Here is a 19,292-nt window from a genome sequence, read left to right on the forward strand (position 1 = left end):
ACCCCAGCCTCTCAGCACTGGAGGTCCAACCCCACATCCTGTCACCCCACAAGCTTGTGGACGTGGATGCCATACATACATGTGCAGATGACTCCCAAAGCCGTGTTCTCACCCTGGTCTCTCCCTGACTCCAGACTCCCATAGCCAGCTACCTTCTGGACGTGTCTCCCCCTGTGCAACGCAGACCTAAATTTAACATGTCCATAATGAACTCCTAATCTCTCCTCCTGCCCAAGATCTGCTCTCCTCTCAGCCAGCTCAGGCAAAGAGCCTTCCACGCTCTTCAGAAGCTCAAGGCCAGTATCTTAGTCACTGTACTTGTCCACACACCCCACATGCAACCCATCAGCTCTACCTTCACTATATACCCAAAGTCTATATACCCTTCCCACCACCTCCACCTGAGTCCAGCCACCATCACTTCCTACCTGAGTTATGGCAACTGCCTCCTTCTGCCCCTGCTCCTACAGTCCACTCTCAGTGCTCTGCTCAAAGCCTCCCTCTGTCTTCCACTTAACCAGAGGGAAAGCCAACATGTTCCCAGGGGCCACAAGGCCCCATGTGTGCTGGCTTGTTCTCTGCCCTCCACTTGCTCTTCTATTTACACTGCCCCTTGCCACCTCTGCTCATCAACCGCACACCCCCTGCCGCAGGGCTCCTTGCGCTCCTCAAATATCCCTGGCATGTTCCCCAGACCTTAGCATTGACTGTTCCGCCACCTGGGGTGCTCTTCCTCACATATTCATGTGGTTCACAGTCTCCCAAGTCTCTGCTTAATGTCACTCAGTAGTAAGCCTTTTCCTGACCACTGTTGTTAACAATCACACCACCTGTCTCCACCCGCTAAGTGACGCTCCCAACCCCACCTCCATTTCCTTTTCTCTCCTCCAATTTTCTCTGTAGGGATTATAACCCCTCTAGCATCCTCCATGTTTTACCTGCTGACAATTGGTCTTCCCCTGAAACAGCATGGAACACAGAGGGCTCCCCTGATTTGCTGAATAAAAAAGTGAGTTCTCACATACACTGGGACAAAATGCTTTTCAGAAACAAATCCTAAGAGCCCAAAGAAATTTCCATTGTCATTTCCCTCCCTCGTTCTTGAATTGTTCATAAAGGAGGGTGACTTCCATTCCTAGGGAGGCATGCTCAGAGGCAGCTGGTGGCTGAGGGTTCTTCTCAGCTCTCCCTCAAGCTCTCCTTCCCTCCACAGACCGCTCCTGGGTCAGCTAAGCTCCCTCTCGGGACCCAGAGTCCAATGTGTAACCTCTGCACCTGAGAAGAAGCCACATCTATTTGTTCATATTTGTTGTATAAATGTCAAAAGCCTGACTGGTTGGTACCTTTCCCAGCCACCTGACAGAAGCATTGGCACAAGCATCAGTGAAAACAGGATGGGAAATAGGTTCAGAAAGGCCAACTCAAAAAACACAAACAGAAATACCCTGTTGTAGGAGAGCTAAATGCATTCCTTGAAAAACTTTTCGAGAGAGACCCAGAACTGGAGACACTAAATTCCTGCTTCACTTTGTTGGGCAGCTCACCCTCAGAGGCTCCTCCTCTCTCTCAGCTCAGCTTTCTCTGCCTCCTCAGGTCTCGGCTTCCAGGGTGCCTTCTCAAATAGACCTTCTCTGACAGCCCCCACCCCTGTTACATTGTCCATACCATGAGTGCCCACCATTTTCCTTCATAACACTCATCACAAGCTGATACAGTTTTCATTTGTGTGATTGTGTGATTGAAGGTCTAGTATCTGACTAGACGGGAAGCTCAAAGAGAATAGGAACTCTACCTGCTTTTCACCAAGTATATGCAGTGCCTGGCCCAGAATAGACATGAAATCAATGCTTGCTGAATGAATAAATAAAACAAGGAAGTAAAAGAAAATGTTAATTGGATTCCAGTGATCTAAGAAACACATTTTTTTCCTCAGACTTCAAAAAAAAAAACCAAAAAAACCCCAACAACAGCAACCACGTTGATTCAGTACCAAATTCTCTGAATGCATGCTAGGCACTGTGGAAGGCAAAATGAACAGGCCTCTTGCCTTGCTATTGTAAAAGATAAAATGAATGTGGATAAAAATAAGTGTCAACAACTACAGACAATTTGGTACACTCAATTCAATTAAACCTAGAATCTTTTGCTTAAGGAACACACCAGAACATACCTCAATATGCTGGAGAGGCAGTGCATGTGCCAAGTGGCAAGAGAAGCAGAATGCCAAGTGAGGAGTCATGTGTGGGGAAAGCCCTGCCCAATCAGCATCTCAGGGTGCCATGGGACTGCCCCTTCCTCTGTTCATAGAGGGAGAGCTCCTGCTACCTGCTGCTGACCAGGCCTATCTGTACTTGACTCAGTGTGAGATTAAATGAGAAAAGCAGAACAAAAGTGATATATACAACAGGACCCAATTCTAGGATAAAAAAAAACCTGAGCTGATAACTGCAGTTCTCCTCTTCTTAACCCTTTGTTGTATTCTCAAAGTTGTCTCCTATACTCAGTAAAAAAGCACCTACTTTAAAATATGTTAGGGGTGCCTGGGTGGCTCAGTGATTGAGTATCTGCCTTTGGCTGAGGTCATGATCCTGGGGTCCTGGGATTGAGTCCCGCATCTAGCTCCCCGTGGGGAGCCTGCTTCTCCCTCTATGTCTCTGCCTCTCTCTGTGTCTCACATGATTAAATAAAATCTTAAAAATAAATAAAATAAAATATGTTGAATGTGAGGCACCTACGTGGCTCAGTGGTTGAGCATCTGCCTTTGGCTTAGGTTGTGATCCTAGGGTCCTGAGATCAAGTCCTGCATCGGGCTTCCCGCAGGGAGCCTACTTCTCCTTCTGCCTATGTCTCTGTCTCTGTCTCGCTGTTTCTCTCATGAATAAATAATTTTTTAAAATATTTTATGTTATATGCAGCTGAGCCACTTAGTAATATTCACACAAATTTCATTAAATATCAGGTCATAGCCTGAAATAAAATTTTGTTATCTCATGGTCTGAGAGAAGAAAGTTCAGAAAAGAAAATGAAAATACGAAAAGAGGGCAGCCTGGGTGGCTCAGTGGTTTAGCGCCGCCTTCAGCCCAGGGCCTGGTCCTGGAGACCCAGGATCGAGTCCCACGTCAGGCTCCCTGCATGGAGCCTGCTTCTCCCTCTGCCTGTGTCTCTGCCTCTCTATATATATCTCTCTGTGTCTCTCATGAATAAATAAATCTTAAATAAAATAAAATATGAAAAGACTAGAAACAAGCTCTAGCAGCAAGGCTAATGGGAAAGAGAAAGCTTCCCCAGCTCCTTTGAGCAGAGGGAGGCTCAATGAGAAATATTTAGCTGCCACCCGCCATTACAGATCACAGATCATCGCTAATGATAGCAGGAAAGGTCCTGGAAGGAAATGCAAAGAGAAACAAAAGCATCCCCTCGTCTGGGAATTTTATCAAAGCAGGCCAACAGCCATCTTATCTTTCCTTGCTGGGACTCGGCTGGGAACTGGGACATGGCAGTGAACATAGGGGCCTCACCCCTGCCTGTGGAGTCTGCATCAAGAAAAGGGACAGACACTAAACAAAAAACCAGCACAAATAACTTTTTTTAATTACTAAAAAATTGGGATGGGTGCCAGAAAAGAAGCTTGAGATGCTATGAACAACTGAACAAAACAAGTGAGTTAACGATGAGCCAGAAGCGAGCCAAACAGGAGAGTCCAAAAGTATGTACAACAAGAACAAGGACCTGGGGACAGAAAGAGCTAAGCCCCTTTGGGGGTAGGGAAGATCGGAACAGCTAGAGGATAGAGTGTAAGGGGGAGCTTCATGCAGGACAGGTCAGCAGGCAGGGGTCTGTTAAGATTTTGAACTTCAGCAATGCAATGTCAGCTAAAAAAAAAAAAGAGAGAGAGACTGGGACTATTAGAAGAATGGGCCAGGTTAAGGATATTAAACTTGATGTCAGTTGTCATGTCAACTAATAGAATGACACTGATCAGATGGGGATGTTCAGGGAAGGAAGACAGGAAACCAGGCTTCTGTCTTGAGCAAATGGGTAGATGGTGCTCCCATTTACTGCAGCTGGAAATATCAAGAGAACCAGGACTGGAAAAGCAGATCAGGAATCTGGATGAATTTGAGACGGCTGTGACAGGTGGAGTCCAAGGTTGGGCAGGTAGCCAGATGTGCCACAGTGGAGGCAGAAGGAAGGACAGAGTCAGACACCCACCTGGGAGTCATTTGCATGCATTCAGCCATTAGTGCAATGTCAATGAGCTCTTCCAGGCCAAGCGAGAGGTTACCTTAAGGGACCCCTACATGCAAAGGTATGTAGCCAATAAGGGGCTCACCTGAGAGTCTGAAAAGAAGCTGCCGCAGAGCGAAATTCCAGGAGGGTGTGGCATCCTAGGAGGCATAGGGAAGAACGAGGCAAGGATGAGAGGAGCGGATTCTGCAAACAGCTGAGAGAAGAGCGCATAAGACACAGGAGGACTGAAGAACCGTCCCTGGACATATAGCCAAGGGGGGCTTAGGCATGGAAGTGGGGCAGAAGCTAGACTGCACTGGGCTAAAGAAGAAATGAGAGCTAAAGGATGAAGATAACTTTTAAATATGCTAGGTTGTGATACCTGGCTGCCTCAGTTGGTAGAGTATATGACTCTTGACCTTGGGGTCTTGAGTTTGAGCCCTATGTTGGGCACAGAGATCACTTACATATATAATAAGCACTTCTAAGACCTTGGGCTGTGACAGACAAGAGAGAAAGGGTGGTGGTTGGAGACAGACCTGGGCTGAGGCCAGGCTAAGGGCTAGAGAAGATGGGAGAGGCCCCAGTGTTCTTACAGGCCAATGGGAGGGACCATTTAAGGAGGGCTAAGGACCCAGTAGACAACATACAGGAGTAAAGTATGTTTAGGAGAATGGAAGGAATGATCCACAGGCAGAAAGACCCCAGCAGAAAGGATCCAGAAAGGAGGATACTTCCCCTGATGCTGCCATTTATTAATATAATGACGGAGACCAACAAGCTGGAGTGGTGGCTAGCTTTTCAGGGGCAAAGATTTTTAAGTATGAAACAGATGATTTCCTTTGTGATTACGTACAAAGTGAGTTCTCAAGAAACCTAGCTAAGTCCAGGACCTTCTACTCAATTCAGGCCTAATAAGAGCCAGTACCACTAAACTGTTACAAATCCATTTCAGATCTCTCTATTGGCAATTTGTGTGTTTTCCAAAGAGCTTCAAAATCTGTTAGTGTTCTGAAACGAGTCTCTTATTTTTCCACTCCTTCAAGGCTACTGAAGGAAGCCAACAAGACAAGACCAATAGCATCCTTCCTTGGCCAGCCAGTATTCTTAAATACTTCTTCAATCACCATTGATCATGCCTGGTATTGCCAGCATTCAAAGCTACCCTCAGAGGCAAAGCAGTGGAAAGAACCATGTATCTCCTCTCAGAACAAAGACTGAGAGAAATCTGTCAATACATCACACAGAGTAACTCTCACACACAAAGTAAGATATACAAGACTTCAGAAGATAGAGCAGTTAAATGCCATGTCCTCAAGAATGAGAAAGTATTGAATTAAAAAGCACTTCTAAAGATGGGGCGCCATCTTACAGGGGGGCGCCTGAATGGCTCAGTCAGTTAAGCATCTGCCTTCCACTGGAGTTGTCACCCCAGAGCCCTAAGATCAAGTCCCCCGTGGTGCTCCCTGTGAAGCCTGCTTCTCCCTTTGTCTCTGCCTCCCTCTCTCTCTCTTTCATAAATAAAAGTAAAATCTTAAATAATAATAAAGATGGGCACAAAGAAAAAGCATTTTCAGAGTATTCCAACAAGGGCAGTAGTTTGATGTATTTGGGGGTTAAGGAAGTCCTGCACACACAAGGCTAACCTGTCTCTGGATATCAACCCAAACTTGAATAGACAAGTTTCCAAAGGAAAATCCTTATGCAAATAGCAAAGGCTTACAGGACAGGTGTCAGAGAGCCTAGCACAGTCAATGGTACCGTACCTGGAGTCGAAGTTGCCTCGTATATAGACCTCTGTTTCCCCTTCTGCGTGTAAATGCAATAGCCTCACTAGGATTCTTCTCCTTATTTTTGTCATGTAAACAAATCTATTCTTCGCACAGAATTAAGGCTAGGCAGGCTGGTCTAGGCACTCACCAGGTCCTTGAGACGTTCCTGCTGAGCTAGCTTTGGATTGTTGGGATGCATTGCATCCACTAAACAGCTGCTCCCCTCTCCCCTTAATGTTTAGAACCAAGCCATCAAATGTGCTTCTAGTCACCCAGTCAGGAACTCTACATGAAGAGTCAGACTCCTCTTCCACACTTGAGTGTGGTTAAAAACAAAACAAATGAACACCAGAGGCGGGAAGCCTGGGTGGCTCAGTCAGTTAAGCATCAAACCCTTGATTTCAGCTCAGGTCATGATCTCAGGGTCCTGGGATCAAGCCCTGCCTGCCTCAGGCTCTGTGCTCTGCAGGGGGTCTGCTTGAGGTTCTTTCTTTCTCTCTCTCTCCTCTCTCTCTCTCCTCCTCCACTCCTCCCCCCCCCCCCCCCCCATTCATGTGTGCTTGCTATCCTTCTATCTCAGATCTTTATAAAAACAAAAACAAAAACCAGAAGCTGGTGTGTTCCCAACACAGGGTCAGCCTAAGGGGCAGGCGGGAAGAACAAAAGTACCCACCTCCTTAGCTCTGCAATGAGCAGCACAGTGCATGGAACCCCCAGGGTCATCAGAGAGATGTTGTTGATGGCAGGCTTGACAAACGCCAGGCATGTTGTAACTGCAGAAAGGACGCAGACCACCACCTTGAATCTGCCCCTGAATCAATGAAAGCAAACTGAACTGTTAGCAAAGGATGTCTCGTTTGTTTAGTGAATGCTGGCAAAGGTACAGGTGCCACAGGCGGAGTATAAGCTGAAAAGAAGTCGTGCCCTAAGTACCAGGAGTCTTAAGCCCACTCACATGCCCAGTTCAGGAACCCCACCTCTAGAAGTTTATCCTTAAGAAATAACCAAAAAATGTGTAAAATATTTAGCCAAGAGAATGGTGAAATGAGAATCCATCTAAGTCCCTGGGGGTCTTAAATATGGATAATTGTTTTCGTTAGTGTTACTTTTCTATATATTTTTTTCATATATTATATGGCAGGGGTTAGCAAGCTTTTTCTGTAAAGGGTAAGACAGCAAATATTTTGGGTTTTTGCAGGTCCCAGGACCTCTGCAGCTACCTAAGTCTGCCTCGGTAGGCAGCAGTAAGTGAATGGGCGTGGCTGCACACCAATAAAACTTGACTTGCAAAAGCAGGCAGTGGACCCATTTGGCTCATGGGACCTAGCCTTCCGACCCCTGTTCTACAAGGTGAACAACGTGTAGGACTTTTACAAGAAAAACGGGGACGACTGACAAAGCTCCCCAGTTTAAAAGAAAAAAACCTATGTGTTTAACACATAAAGCTAAAAGGCTTAAGGAAAAATTCTAAGAGTGTCTATATTTACTGGCAACTCACAGCCCAGCATGCACTGGAACTCTTGACAAGTTTTTGACATGACCAATCTTGGAAAAATCCCACCCTCACATCCCTCAGTGGAGGTGCTTTCTGTAGAAAGAGCCAGAAGTGGCGACGTGATCTGGGACATGCTCCTTCTCTCCCTGGGACTCCCATTTCCTTATCTATGAAACGAAAAGGCTGGACTAGATGATCCCCAAGGCCTCATCCATGGCTGAAATTTAGGAGCACATGATTTTCCTGAAGTTTCTTTTATTTCTCATTAGCACAATTTACTTTGGCCAAAAGCCCTGGAACAGGTCGTAGCTGGGAAACTCATTTGAATGAAATCCCATTATAAAGAAATCAAAGTACACCGAAACCTCCAAAATACAAATTTATCTCTTCGAGAGGAAAACCATTTATCATCAAGGCACAGGAAATCATTGATCGAGCTGCCAACTTTCTGACTGGAAGGAACAGGAATTGTAGCCCTGAACTTCAACCAGAGAAGAAATACGTATGTGGGAAAGAATCCAGGCAGCAAATCCTCAGGAGAGTCGTGTTTTCCTCCTGGCCTTGGCTGGCATCCTTCGCTACTGGATGAAAGGCTGCCTGCTGAGGATGACAGAGGCGGCTCCCCTCCACCCACCTTGCAAATGGCCCTTAAGGACCCGCCATCACTCTTTCAGGGGGTATGGAGGTTCTTTGACCTGCACCAAGGCTTTTCAGCCTTTTTAGATTGGATAAGCAGAAAAAAAGAAAAAAAAAAAAAAAGAGGGTTAGCAAACAAACATTTTTAAATTGCATTACTTCTCTAGATCAATGGTTCGGGAGCTGGAGCCACAGTAATATAAGCACAGGTGTTCCAGCTAACAGATGTGTGTTCACTTTCTGCTCCCCTTGCTTAGTAGATGTGGGACCTTTTGGCAGATCGCTAAACCCTCCAAGCCTCACATTTCCCCTTTGGAAATGAAGACCCCCTACCCCATGGCGTTCCCTACAAGCATTAGAGCATTTAACATGGTGCCCAGTGCCCAGTACATGGTATGTGCTAATAAAATCCACTATCACTGTCATCATTACCGTTGTTTGAGAATCAATGGCAACGTTATTGTGAATAATATCTACTCTCAGGGAAAAGTGACGGGGCTGGTGTTGCAATCTCCCAAAGCTCTATAGGGTACTGCCAAATAGTTCAAAGGCAGCAAGCCTGACGAAACTTGTTTTCTTTAAGGAGAACATAGGCAGACACCTCCCATGTCGGTCCAGAGGGTGTGGAGGAATGTGCTCTAAGAAGAGCCAACAAAACAACCTGTGAACATACAAATCTGCAACCGGCAGAAGCCACAGAGCCAGGCTGGCTGACCCCAGAGTCCCCAGAGGTCCTAGGTACAAGAACTGGGAATGTCCAGGAGCGAGGGCTTCTTGACAGGCTGTTCTCTTATCAGCGATGTGGAGCAACCCCTGATGTGATCTCTGGTCCTGTTCTCAACTGTCCAGCCAATTTTGGGCTCAAACTGGAACCAGGTCACGGAGCGCCCATCACTTGGCCTTCCTTGATTCCCCTAAGTCAAAAGAACCCCAACACCACCAACATAACAAAGTTGCTACTGTTGTTACCTTTAGCCACCCTTTAGAGCAGAGGTTTGCAACCCCATCAGACTCTCCACCCCATTTATATAGCAAATACTTAGCGATGACCCTTTTGTTCTTCCAAAGCAAAATGGATTTTATGGAGGATAAAACCTCCATCATTGTAACCACCGAAAACATATCCATGAACTGCCCAGATGTCCCTTAAGGGATGGAAATGTTCTTGGTTAAGACCCACTCCTTTAAACTACACTTTAGGACTAAAATATAATTTATATAGAATAATCGGCCATGATCATCACAGGATTACAGCATTTGGTCCTAGAAGGTCCAGGCGTGTCATTTTATTAGTAAGGAACTGATCTGACCCAGAGAGCCTAAGACTCCGGCCCCCAGTCTTCCAGCTAGAGCAGAATGGCCAGACCCCAGCCTGCACCCTGGCAATTCAGGATTCAAAACCTGAACTGGATTACAAAATGAGGGCAAAATCATAAAAATCACAGTGGGATAAATCTTTAAGAAATGGAAACAATTAGCCTGTAATAGTTCTTTGTTCTTGGGTTTTTTTCTCAAAACAAAAGTGTCTAAAAATTCTTAACCATCAACAGCTAAGTGTCTGATGATTCTTAGGATATTCTAGGCAAGATAAAAGAACAGCTTTTTTGACCTGCCAATTATTCCTATTTATATGGTAAACTTTAATAATTTCCCTGCTGTTCTAGACATTCTTCAAAACACCTGCCATATTAACCAGTCATACTAACTGCTAGACTTACTGAGTCCTTACTCTGGACAAGACACTGTACTCTACACTTAATAGGATTTCTCCCCTATATTTCTAACCCCCAAGGTACTCTTAATATCTCCAGTTTACAGATGAGCAAAATGAGGTACCAGAGCTTTAAAAAAAAAAAAAGCCCTATAACCCAAAGCCATGTCCATCTGACACACTTCACCACCAGGCTCTGCTGTCCCTTCTCCAGAAGCCTCATATTGGAACTACTTTTAATGTGGTTTTAGAAATATTCCAGCAAACTCCAGATCACAAAAAGAGATGTTAACTGGCAAGCTTGGATGGCTAAGCCACACAATCCCTGGTCTGCAGAAATCCTGGTTTTGATGCGAAGTCTTTGGTCTGGCCTGCCACTTGGGCTCAGAGCTGTACCTGTCCCCATGTCCTGGGTGGTGAGGCCCACGAAAAGGGGTTTGGTTTTCTTGCTCTGTCACTGGCAAGTTGAAGGTAGACAAATAAAGTTGGAAATCCTTATTTACAGTGCGCCAGTTTCCTATAACACACACCTTTTCCTCATTCACCTCTACGATTCCATTTTCTCCCTCTGTGTGTATGTGTGTGTGTGTCCAAAATGCTAAGCAGAACTCTCCACGTGCCACTGGTAGTACTGGAAGCTAACTCTGAGCACTTGCCACATTTCTAGTACTCTACTGTATGCTGCAGGATCCTCTCACTAGAGGATTATTTACCTAATTTGACAAATGAGGAAACAGAAAGTGAAAGAGTCAAGACGAGTCACACCATTTGTAAGCAGGGGAGCTAAGATTCTAACCCAGGGAGTCTCCAAGGCTGGGGACACAGACATCTGTGGAGCACAGGGCTCCAAAAGACTCTCCCCAAGCTGAAGATAGTGGAGTCCATCTTCCCAGAGAAATGGTGCTGGCAATACAAAAGTATTGCCACCAAGCTGTCACCTCTCTGTCTCACGGTATGGCTTCATCATTAAAGTTGGTAAGCTTTATAGTCACTACATCCAATGCCTCATTTTTCTCTCCTGCTCATAACATTCCCTCACTCCTCCCTTCAAGAAATGAACAAGAAAGGGGCGCGCAGGGGGCTCAGCTGGTTAAGCGTCCAACTCTTGATCTCAGCTCAGGTCTGGATCTTGGGGTCATGAGTTCAAGCCCTGTGTTGGGCTCCATGCTGGGTGTGGAGCCTACTTAAGAAAAGAAAAAAATGAAAAAAGAAAAAGGTTCTCTATGAACACACTAAAAACTGTCACTTGGAATTTCAAGCAGCACCTCCAGATTGTCATGAACAAAATCATCTGCAACTTGCAACTTCTCACTCAAATCCCAGGACTTCAAAGATCAGATCTAAGAGCAAAGAGGTTCCTCAGCTCTCAACTTATCACCCACTAGGCTCCAGGCAGGATGGAGGTAACTGGTGGCCACCTTCTGACACCACAGGAAAGATCAAAGGTAAATGATGTTTCTCAGCCAGAGTTCGAAAGCCCTTGCCTATGATGTCCCCTCATGAACCTGCCTGGCGCTGCCCATCTTTGACCCTCACCCCACCCCATTTCTCCACCTCTGAGGCTTTGTAAGCATCTCTGGTTGTTCTCCTGAAGCCAACAAAGCAAGCACAACAAGACTAGAAACTGAAGACCGCCCAAATCAACCTGCCCCACGGTAAAGCCTACTTCCTCTACTGAGAAGGCCATGGCAAACGGAGACTATATTTCTCCTGAGTCCGAGAATGCCCTTCTGGTCACTTCTTGTTAACAGCTGGCTCACTCCTTCTCCGTTTTTGGATAAGTAATCTTGAAGACCCTTTATCTGCTTGATGATTCTCAAAGAAAATACTATTTAGGGGCACCTGGGTGGTTCAGTGGTTAAGCATCTGAACTTTGGCTCAGGGCATTACCCTGGGGTTCTGGGATGGAGTCCCACATCAGGCTCCCCCCAGGGAGCCTGCTTCTCCCTTTGCTATGTTTCTGTCTTTCTCTGTGAATCTCTCATAAATAAATAAATTTTTTTAAACTTTTTTTTTAAAGATTTTTATTTATTTATTCATGAAAGACACAGAGAAAGGCAGAGACGTAGACAGAAGGAGAAGCAGACTCCAGGCAGGGAGCCTGATGTGGGACTCAATCCTGAGACTGTGGATCACGCCCTGAGCCAGGGGCAGGTGCTCGACTGCTAAGCCACCCAGGCGTCCCCCCCAAAAAAACTATTTAATTCAAATCCAGCTCTGCACAATGAAGATTGTACAGCTAGTTCATTTGAAGTATGTTTTCTCCCTACTTCGTTGAAAAATACTTTTTTTTTTTTTTTTTTTTTTTTTATGATAGTCACACAGGAGAGAGAGAGAAGCAGAGACACAGGCAGAGGGAGAAACAGGCTCCATGCACCGGGAGCCCGACGTGGGACTCGATCCCGGGTCTCCAGGATTGCGCCCTGGGCCAAAGGCAGGCGTCAAACCGCTGCGCCACCCAGGGATCCCCGAAAAATACATTTTTAATATTAAAGATTAACATGTGCTCTTTGTTTTAAAAAAAACTGTACAGGGACGCCTGGTGGCTCAGTGGTTTGGTGCCTGTCTTCGGCCCAGGGTGTGATCCTGAAGACCCGGGATTGAGTCCCATGTCGGGCTCCCTGCATGGAGCCTGTTTCTCTCTCTCTCTCTCTCTCTGCCTGTGTCTCTGCCTCTCTCTGATCTCTCATGAATAAATAAATAAAATCTTAAAAAAACAAACTGTACAATGGTATAGATTAAAGGAAAAAGCTAAAGTTCTCTCCCTCATTCCCTATTCCATTCCTAATAATAGCCAATGATAGTGGTTGTTTATCTTCCTTCTCTAGGCATCTCTCTGCAAATACCAAAGACACAGGCTCAAAAAGAGATTAATTCATTCTAAAGTTGTAATATCAATATAGTTCTACCATGGGCTTTTTGCAGCCAGCATTTTTTATGGATACTTCTCTACCTCCATCCATAGAAAACAGCCTTTGTCTTTAATAGTTCTAAAATTCCTATTACCAGGAAAACTGTAGGGAATTCTTTTCTTTTCCTAGCATAGCTCTTCCCTGAGTACATACAGCTTGCTTACTTGAATCCATGTTTTTAGACTATTTATCCATATACACATATCTCCGTATAAAATAGTGTCCCACAGAGAAATATATGTAGATAATATGTTCTAGGAACATTTCTCATCTTTATGAGATTGACTCTCTTCTGTTCCTTCAGATATTAACAAACCTCCTACAGCTCCTCAAAAAGGGCTTTCCCTGACCAAACTCTAAATGAGCACCCCATGTCACCATTACCCTTCTCAGCTTCCTTTTTTTATCCTAGCACTTATCCTAATATTGTACTGTTTGTTTGTTCATTGATTTGTAGCCTCCCCAACTTCAATATGAGGTCACTGAAGGCAGAAACTCTGTTTTGTTTACTGCTTTATCCCAGTGCCTAGAAAAAATGCATAGTAAGTGTTCAAAAAAAATATTTACTGGGTGTAAAACCATATAAGCATCACAACAGGTATTAAAATACATCCCTTGAGGGATCCCTGGGTGGCGCAGCGGTTTGGCGCCTGCCTTTGGCCCAGGGCGCGATCCTGGAGACCCGGGATCGAATCCCACATCGGGCTCCCGGTGCATGGAGCCTGCTTCTCCCTCTGCCTGTGTCTCTGCCTCTCTCTCTCTCTCTGTGACTATCATAAATAAATAAAAATTAAAAAAAATAAAATAAAATAAAATAAAATAAAATAAAATAAAATAAAATAAAATACATCCCTTGCTAAAAGTCCAGATCTCCAGCTTGGAGGTGTGTATGTGTGTGTAGATCTTAGCAGAAGTAAAACCAATACCATTTGACAACCACGAGATCTACAGCTACAGGAGCCACTTCCTTAATGGAATTCTATAAACTTATCAAATGGTAGAATTGGATAGGACTCAAGGAAATGTTCTAGCAGAAAATCAAAGGTCTTTGAACTACCATTCAATAATTTCTCCCCCACTGAAAATCTTTCCACTTTTGTTCTCTCCTAAAAGGGAAGCATTTGACTTTTTGCCCCTAATATCCCATACCTTTTTTCTTTTTTTTTTTTTTTTTAAGATTTTATTAGGGAAGCATTTGACTTTTTGCCCCTAATATCCTATACCTTTTTTCTTTTTTTTTTTTTTTTAAGATTTTATTTATTTATTCACGAGCGACACAGAGAGAGAGAGGCAGAGACACAGGCAGAGGGAGAAGCAGACTCCATGCAGGGAGCCCAACATGAGACTCTATCCCAGGACTCCAGGATCACACCCTGGGCTAAAGGCAGCGCTAAACCGCTGAGCCACCAGGGCTGCCCCCCCTAATATCCTATAAATTCTTCGTCCAAGCATATTAAAATTCCCTCCTCATTATTCTGTCAGGCCATAAACTGATCAGTGGATATTAAACAAGTACATAATAAACTCATCAGGAGGTTAGGCTCCATTGCGTGCTGTTTTCCAGATACATTCATCCATATATTGGGTACTGCACTTAGCAGTAAATACAAAAGTGTTTAGCACAGGCTTACCTGTCATTCCGAAAGACCTTTGGTAGATACCTTCTGGGGAACCACATGGCCAGGGCACACATCAGAACCCAAAGGATTGCAAGTTCATCAAGCATCTGACCCAAGAAACTTAGGGTTGCATGGAAGTAGACGGATCCAATTCCTAGAATCAATTCCAACCAATAAAGAAGGTCACCACAGAAGTATAGACTCACAAACTCAACACGCTGCTGGAGGACAGCCATTCGACCAACCACTGTCACAATCACCAGATCACACTCTCACTGAAAGAAGCTGAAGGAAGAAACACACACCACCTTGGCATGCAGACTTGAAGCCTAAAAAGAGGATTTCAAGCAGCGCCCCAATGTCAGCACATCAGAACTTTAATAATGCCACAGTTTAACACTCTATCCTCCTCCATCAGGGCTTCATGGGAACAGGCAGTAAGTAAAAGTCAACATTCTCTTACTGTTAAGGATTCCCAATCTGCCTGTGGAAGGAAATGGAAATTATACAAGCATTTCCCAGAACAATGGATGAAGGCTCAAACATCTAGAATTTTCTTTCTTTAATTTTGGACCATTAGGCGAGAGTCTCATCAGAGATCAATTATTTTGTGTGATTTTTCTTTTTTTTCTTTTCTTTTCTTTTTTTTTTTTTTTTTTTTTTATGTGTGTGATGTTCTTCAGAAGTCCTCAGAAAATTGTGCTGGCACAGCACCAATGGCTGTTACGTAAATAAAGCCTCAAATGCAATTCAGGGATCATTACAGTAGCCCTTGTTATCAAGCCTGTGTTCAAAAGAGTCCTCCTTCTGGCGTTAAGCAAGCAAAATAAAAGTTCGCTAAGACGTCAGGGTGACTTTGGTTTACAAAACATAATGTTCGATAGGACAGGAAGTGTGCAGAATTCCATTTCCTCCCTTTCAGCCCATGCTCGAAAGCGAATCCACTTACCCACTACAACTAAGAGAGTCCATATTAGGTAGATGCCACTGTTGAAGCATGTTGCATACTGGCGAAACAAGCACATGCAGATGGGCGGTAAAACGAAAAATAAGACGTTGCTGATCTGGGGGGGAGGGGATGTAAAATGAAAAAATGAATATTAAGTAAAAGGGCAAAAAAATAAAGCAGCGTGTTCCAAATATGACTTTTGCAAACTGGGATGAATGTGGGCCACACATCTTGTTTAAGCTCTTAGAACTTTTTGTTTTTGTTGTTGTTGTTGTTGTTAACTGCAGATACAGGATAATTTAAGACCTCATTAGAGGCCATTTGGAGGCTTCTTCTGGTCCCTTTGTGGTGTTTTTGGAGTTGTTCCCCAAGATCAATCCATGAAAGTTGCCCAGCCTCCTCTCTGGATCCTAAGAATCTTTCTTTTTTCTACGCAAGACTAACTACGAGGCATTCTGATCTACTCGCACATACATTTTTAAAGGTAAAGCCTTCATTAAGTGATGGTAAACTAAAGTTTAATATGGAGGTGAGGGCTAGACCTCCCAGCTCCCAGTAATTTTCTACTGGCAAGGCCAGCCTTTTCTCCAAGGCCCTCATGAAGGCGGGATGCTTCCTATTTTCCCATGTCTACCCTAATCGGACCTACTTTTAGATAAAGATCAAACTTTGAGATTTTAGTGGAGGTTTAAGCCCAGGGGCATTTGGCTTTTCAAAAAAATAAATCTTCCCTAATATGATATACTCAAATTATTGTCATTTTGACACGTAATCACTACTTAAATATCATTAAGGAGATATTTTACATTCTGTTGCTCACATAAAGCTTTGAAGTCCAGAGTGAACTTCATACTGACAGCACATCTCCATCTGCCCAGCCATATTCCACATGCTCAACACCCACAGGGGCCTACTGACTACCATACTGGTTGGTGTCACTCTGGAACCTCACCTGTAATTTTTTTTTTTATTTACTTTTTTTATCTTTTTGTTTTTAGGAAGTCAGAGCCAGCTCCCTTTTTTCTAAATTTTTTTAAATAGAGGGAAAATTTTACATAACCTAAAATTGACCATTTTAAAGTGTATAATTTCATGTCATTAGATGCCCTCAGAATATGTAACCATACCTCTGTCTAGTTCTAAAACCTTCTCATCACCCCAAAAAGAAATCCTGTACCCACTGTGCAGGTACTTTCTGCTCCCTCCTCACCTCCTACAGCGCCCCCACCCTGGCAACTGCTAATGTGCTTTCATGCCTAGGAGTTTACCTATTCTGGGTATTTCATGAAAGTGCATATTCACACGATAGATGACCTTTGTGTCTGGCTTCTTTCACTTAAAACAATGTGTCTGCAGTTCATCCATGTAGTAGCATGTATCAGTATTTTCCTTCTTTTGTGTGACCAACTAATATTCTATCCTCTGGATACCATATGTTTATCCATTTACTCATTAGTGGATCATTGTGAATGGGGCTGCTATGAACATTTCTATACAAACTTTTGAGTGCTTGTTTTCTTCTGGGTATATGCCCAAGCTGGTATTGCTGGATCTGATGGTAACTCCACGTTTCACTTATTGAGGAACCACCCAGCTGTTTCTCAATGTGGTTGGACCATGTTACATTCCCACCAGCAACGTACAAGGGTTCTCTAATTTCTCTACCACTCTGTCCACACGTGCTATATTCTGATTGTCTTTGTGGTTAATGAAGGCCATCCTCGAAGGTACAAAGTGGTGGGGACATTCAGCTTGTGAAGTTTCATTTGTAACTGTGAATCATAAATGACAGCAGGTAGAGGAAATGTGAAGAATGTGAAGACCACAGCTACGGAGAAATGAGCAACACCAGTGGGGAAGGGGTGTGAGGATTCCACAAAAAAAGAAAAAAACTCAGAGATTGGAGAATGGGGCAGAGGAAGTCCAGAAAGTCAAGGGCCTGGAGTCTTTCAAAAGAGACCCATCCCCTATGTTGAACAGTAGAGGGGCCCCAAGGGAACTAGGAGGGTGGTGGTCTGAACTGCACTGAATAAGCCAGGGTGGAAAGTCTTTACCAGACCTAGGAAATTGCACCGGGCTACAACTGAACAAAATGCACTGGCAAACCTCAGAACCTGAGCTGTTAGAGGGAAGGATTGGCCCTGTCAGCGGCCTGTGTAGGCCTCTTTCATCATCTGGGAGCAGGAAAGGTTAGAAGGGACACCACTTCTAGACAAGAGGGAAGAGAGGGAAGAAGGGAAATAATGTAAGTGAAGAGGGGAGAACCAGATCTTATGTCAGGGGTAGGATGGGAACAAGGCTGCTGCCTGAAATCCCCAGCAGGGCTGCACCATTGTGAGAAAGGGGTACTTTCTTTCTAGTTGGTCTGCTCTGCTGGGGATCCTTTCCTCCCTGCCACCTGAGAGGCCCAGGAGCTTACTTGTGATCCTGGGTGAAAATTCGGATATGTCATCTCAGATGCCCCAGCTGGTGTGTGGTCTCCAGTCTCAGAAAAACAGCAACTCCCAGTCACTAAGCAGTAGGTAAAGAGGCATTCGCCTTAGGGTCTGGTCAGCGGTAAACTGTCCTTCATTAGGACTATCATAGCCTTTAACTTTCCAAGGAATCATTTAAATGAGCAATCGTTAGGGGGCACCTGGCTGGCTCAGTGGTTGAGCTTGAGCATCTGCCTTTGGCTCAGGTTGTGATCCCAGGGTCCTGGGATCGAGCTCCACATCAGGCTCCTGGCAGGGAGCCTGCTTCTCCCTCTGCCTATCTGCCTCTCTCTCTCCTCTCTGTCTCATGAGTAAATAAATCTTTAAAAAATAAATAAATAAATGAGCGATCATTAGGAGTAATGATCATAGGAGCATTTAAAGACCATCCCTTGCTTGACAAGGGGCACTGCATGAGCGCCCAGAGGGGCTCCCCAGGCTGGCTGAAAGTCAAAGAGGTGGTCACCCAGAGAGCAGGGGCCAGCACTGAGCTATTTCCACCGCCCAGAGCTGATTTTCACCTCCAAGCCCTCACCCCGCCCCCCAGCCACACTCTGACCTCCTTGGCTTAACTCCTCACTGGTTATCTACAAAATCTGACATACCTGTGTTCACCTATGATGTGATTTTAAATGTGGCTCTCCGTTTGTTAAGCACAGAAGGAAGGAAAAAGGGAGAAGGAGAAAATGGAACTGCTCTACCATAGGTAACTCAAAACCTGATCTTTCTCCTTTCTTAAACATAAATGTGTTCTCCTGTTTCATTTTGTAATTTGGAAAAAAAAGTCTCCTTGGGGCGCCTGGGTGGCTCAGTGGTTAAGTGTCTGCCTTTGGCTCAGGTCATGATCCCTGGGTCCTGGGATTGAGTCTTGCATCGGGCTCCCTCCATGGAGCCTGCTTCTCCCCTCTGCCTATGTCTCTGCCTCTCTCTCTCTCTCTCTCTCTCTCTCTCTCATGAATAAATAATAAAATCTTTTAAAAAAAGTCTCCTTGCCCTCCTCCTCCCGAGCAATAACCATTGTCCTCAGATTCACAACCTTCGAGTCATTTCCCTTGCATTCATGTGAATACATATATATATCACATTGCTCTACTGCCTCTCTCATTCAACAATAGGCTACAAAAACCTTTTCCTCTTAGTTCAGATACATTGACCTCACTTACTCCAAGTGCTGCGTGTGGCAGCATTTCATCTAGCCATTCCCCAGGGAAAGGGGCCCCAATGTACCACCCCTCCTACAATGTCGGGGGATAGAACACATTTTGCTTTTTACACCCTATCTTCATTGACTAGAGTCCTTGCAATCTCCCTCACTCCAGCCAAGTGCAACCAATTCCTGCCAAGCCGTCCCCCAACTGGCTCTGTCCATCTGTGTTCATCACTTTTTTTTTTTCAAATTTTTATATAAATTCCAATTAACATACAGTGCAATGTTGGTTTCTGTGTTGATCATTTTTAAATGTATGTACACACTACTCAGAGGCATGAAGTCGT

General features: G+C 44.6%; 1 protein-coding gene across 2 annotated transcripts in view; it reads right to left on the reverse strand.

Moving 5' to 3' along the window:
- Positions 1-19,292, reverse strand: part of ACER2 (alkaline ceramidase 2) — a 31,052-nt gene that overhangs the window by 6,471 nt on the left and 5,289 nt on the right. The window contains exons 2-4 of one of the 2 annotated variants that reach the window (XM_026001459.2): positions 15,325-15,439; positions 14,388-14,529; positions 6,676-6,813 (exon numbers count right to left, since the gene is read on the reverse strand). In XM_026001459.2, the coding sequence (XP_025857244.1) occupies positions 6,676-6,813; positions 14,388-14,529; positions 15,325-15,439 (395 nt within the window). Of the gene's footprint in view, positions 1-4,333; positions 4,389-6,675; positions 6,814-14,387; positions 14,530-15,324; positions 15,440-19,292 lie in introns of both variants that reach the window. The other variant, XM_026001460.2, reaches the window with a different exon arrangement.

This window comes from Vulpes vulpes, chromosome 12, assembly GCF_048418805.1.
Source record: "Vulpes vulpes isolate BD-2025 chromosome 12, VulVul3, whole genome shotgun sequence".
Taxonomy (NCBI): domain Eukaryota; kingdom Metazoa; phylum Chordata; class Mammalia; order Carnivora; family Canidae; genus Vulpes; species Vulpes vulpes.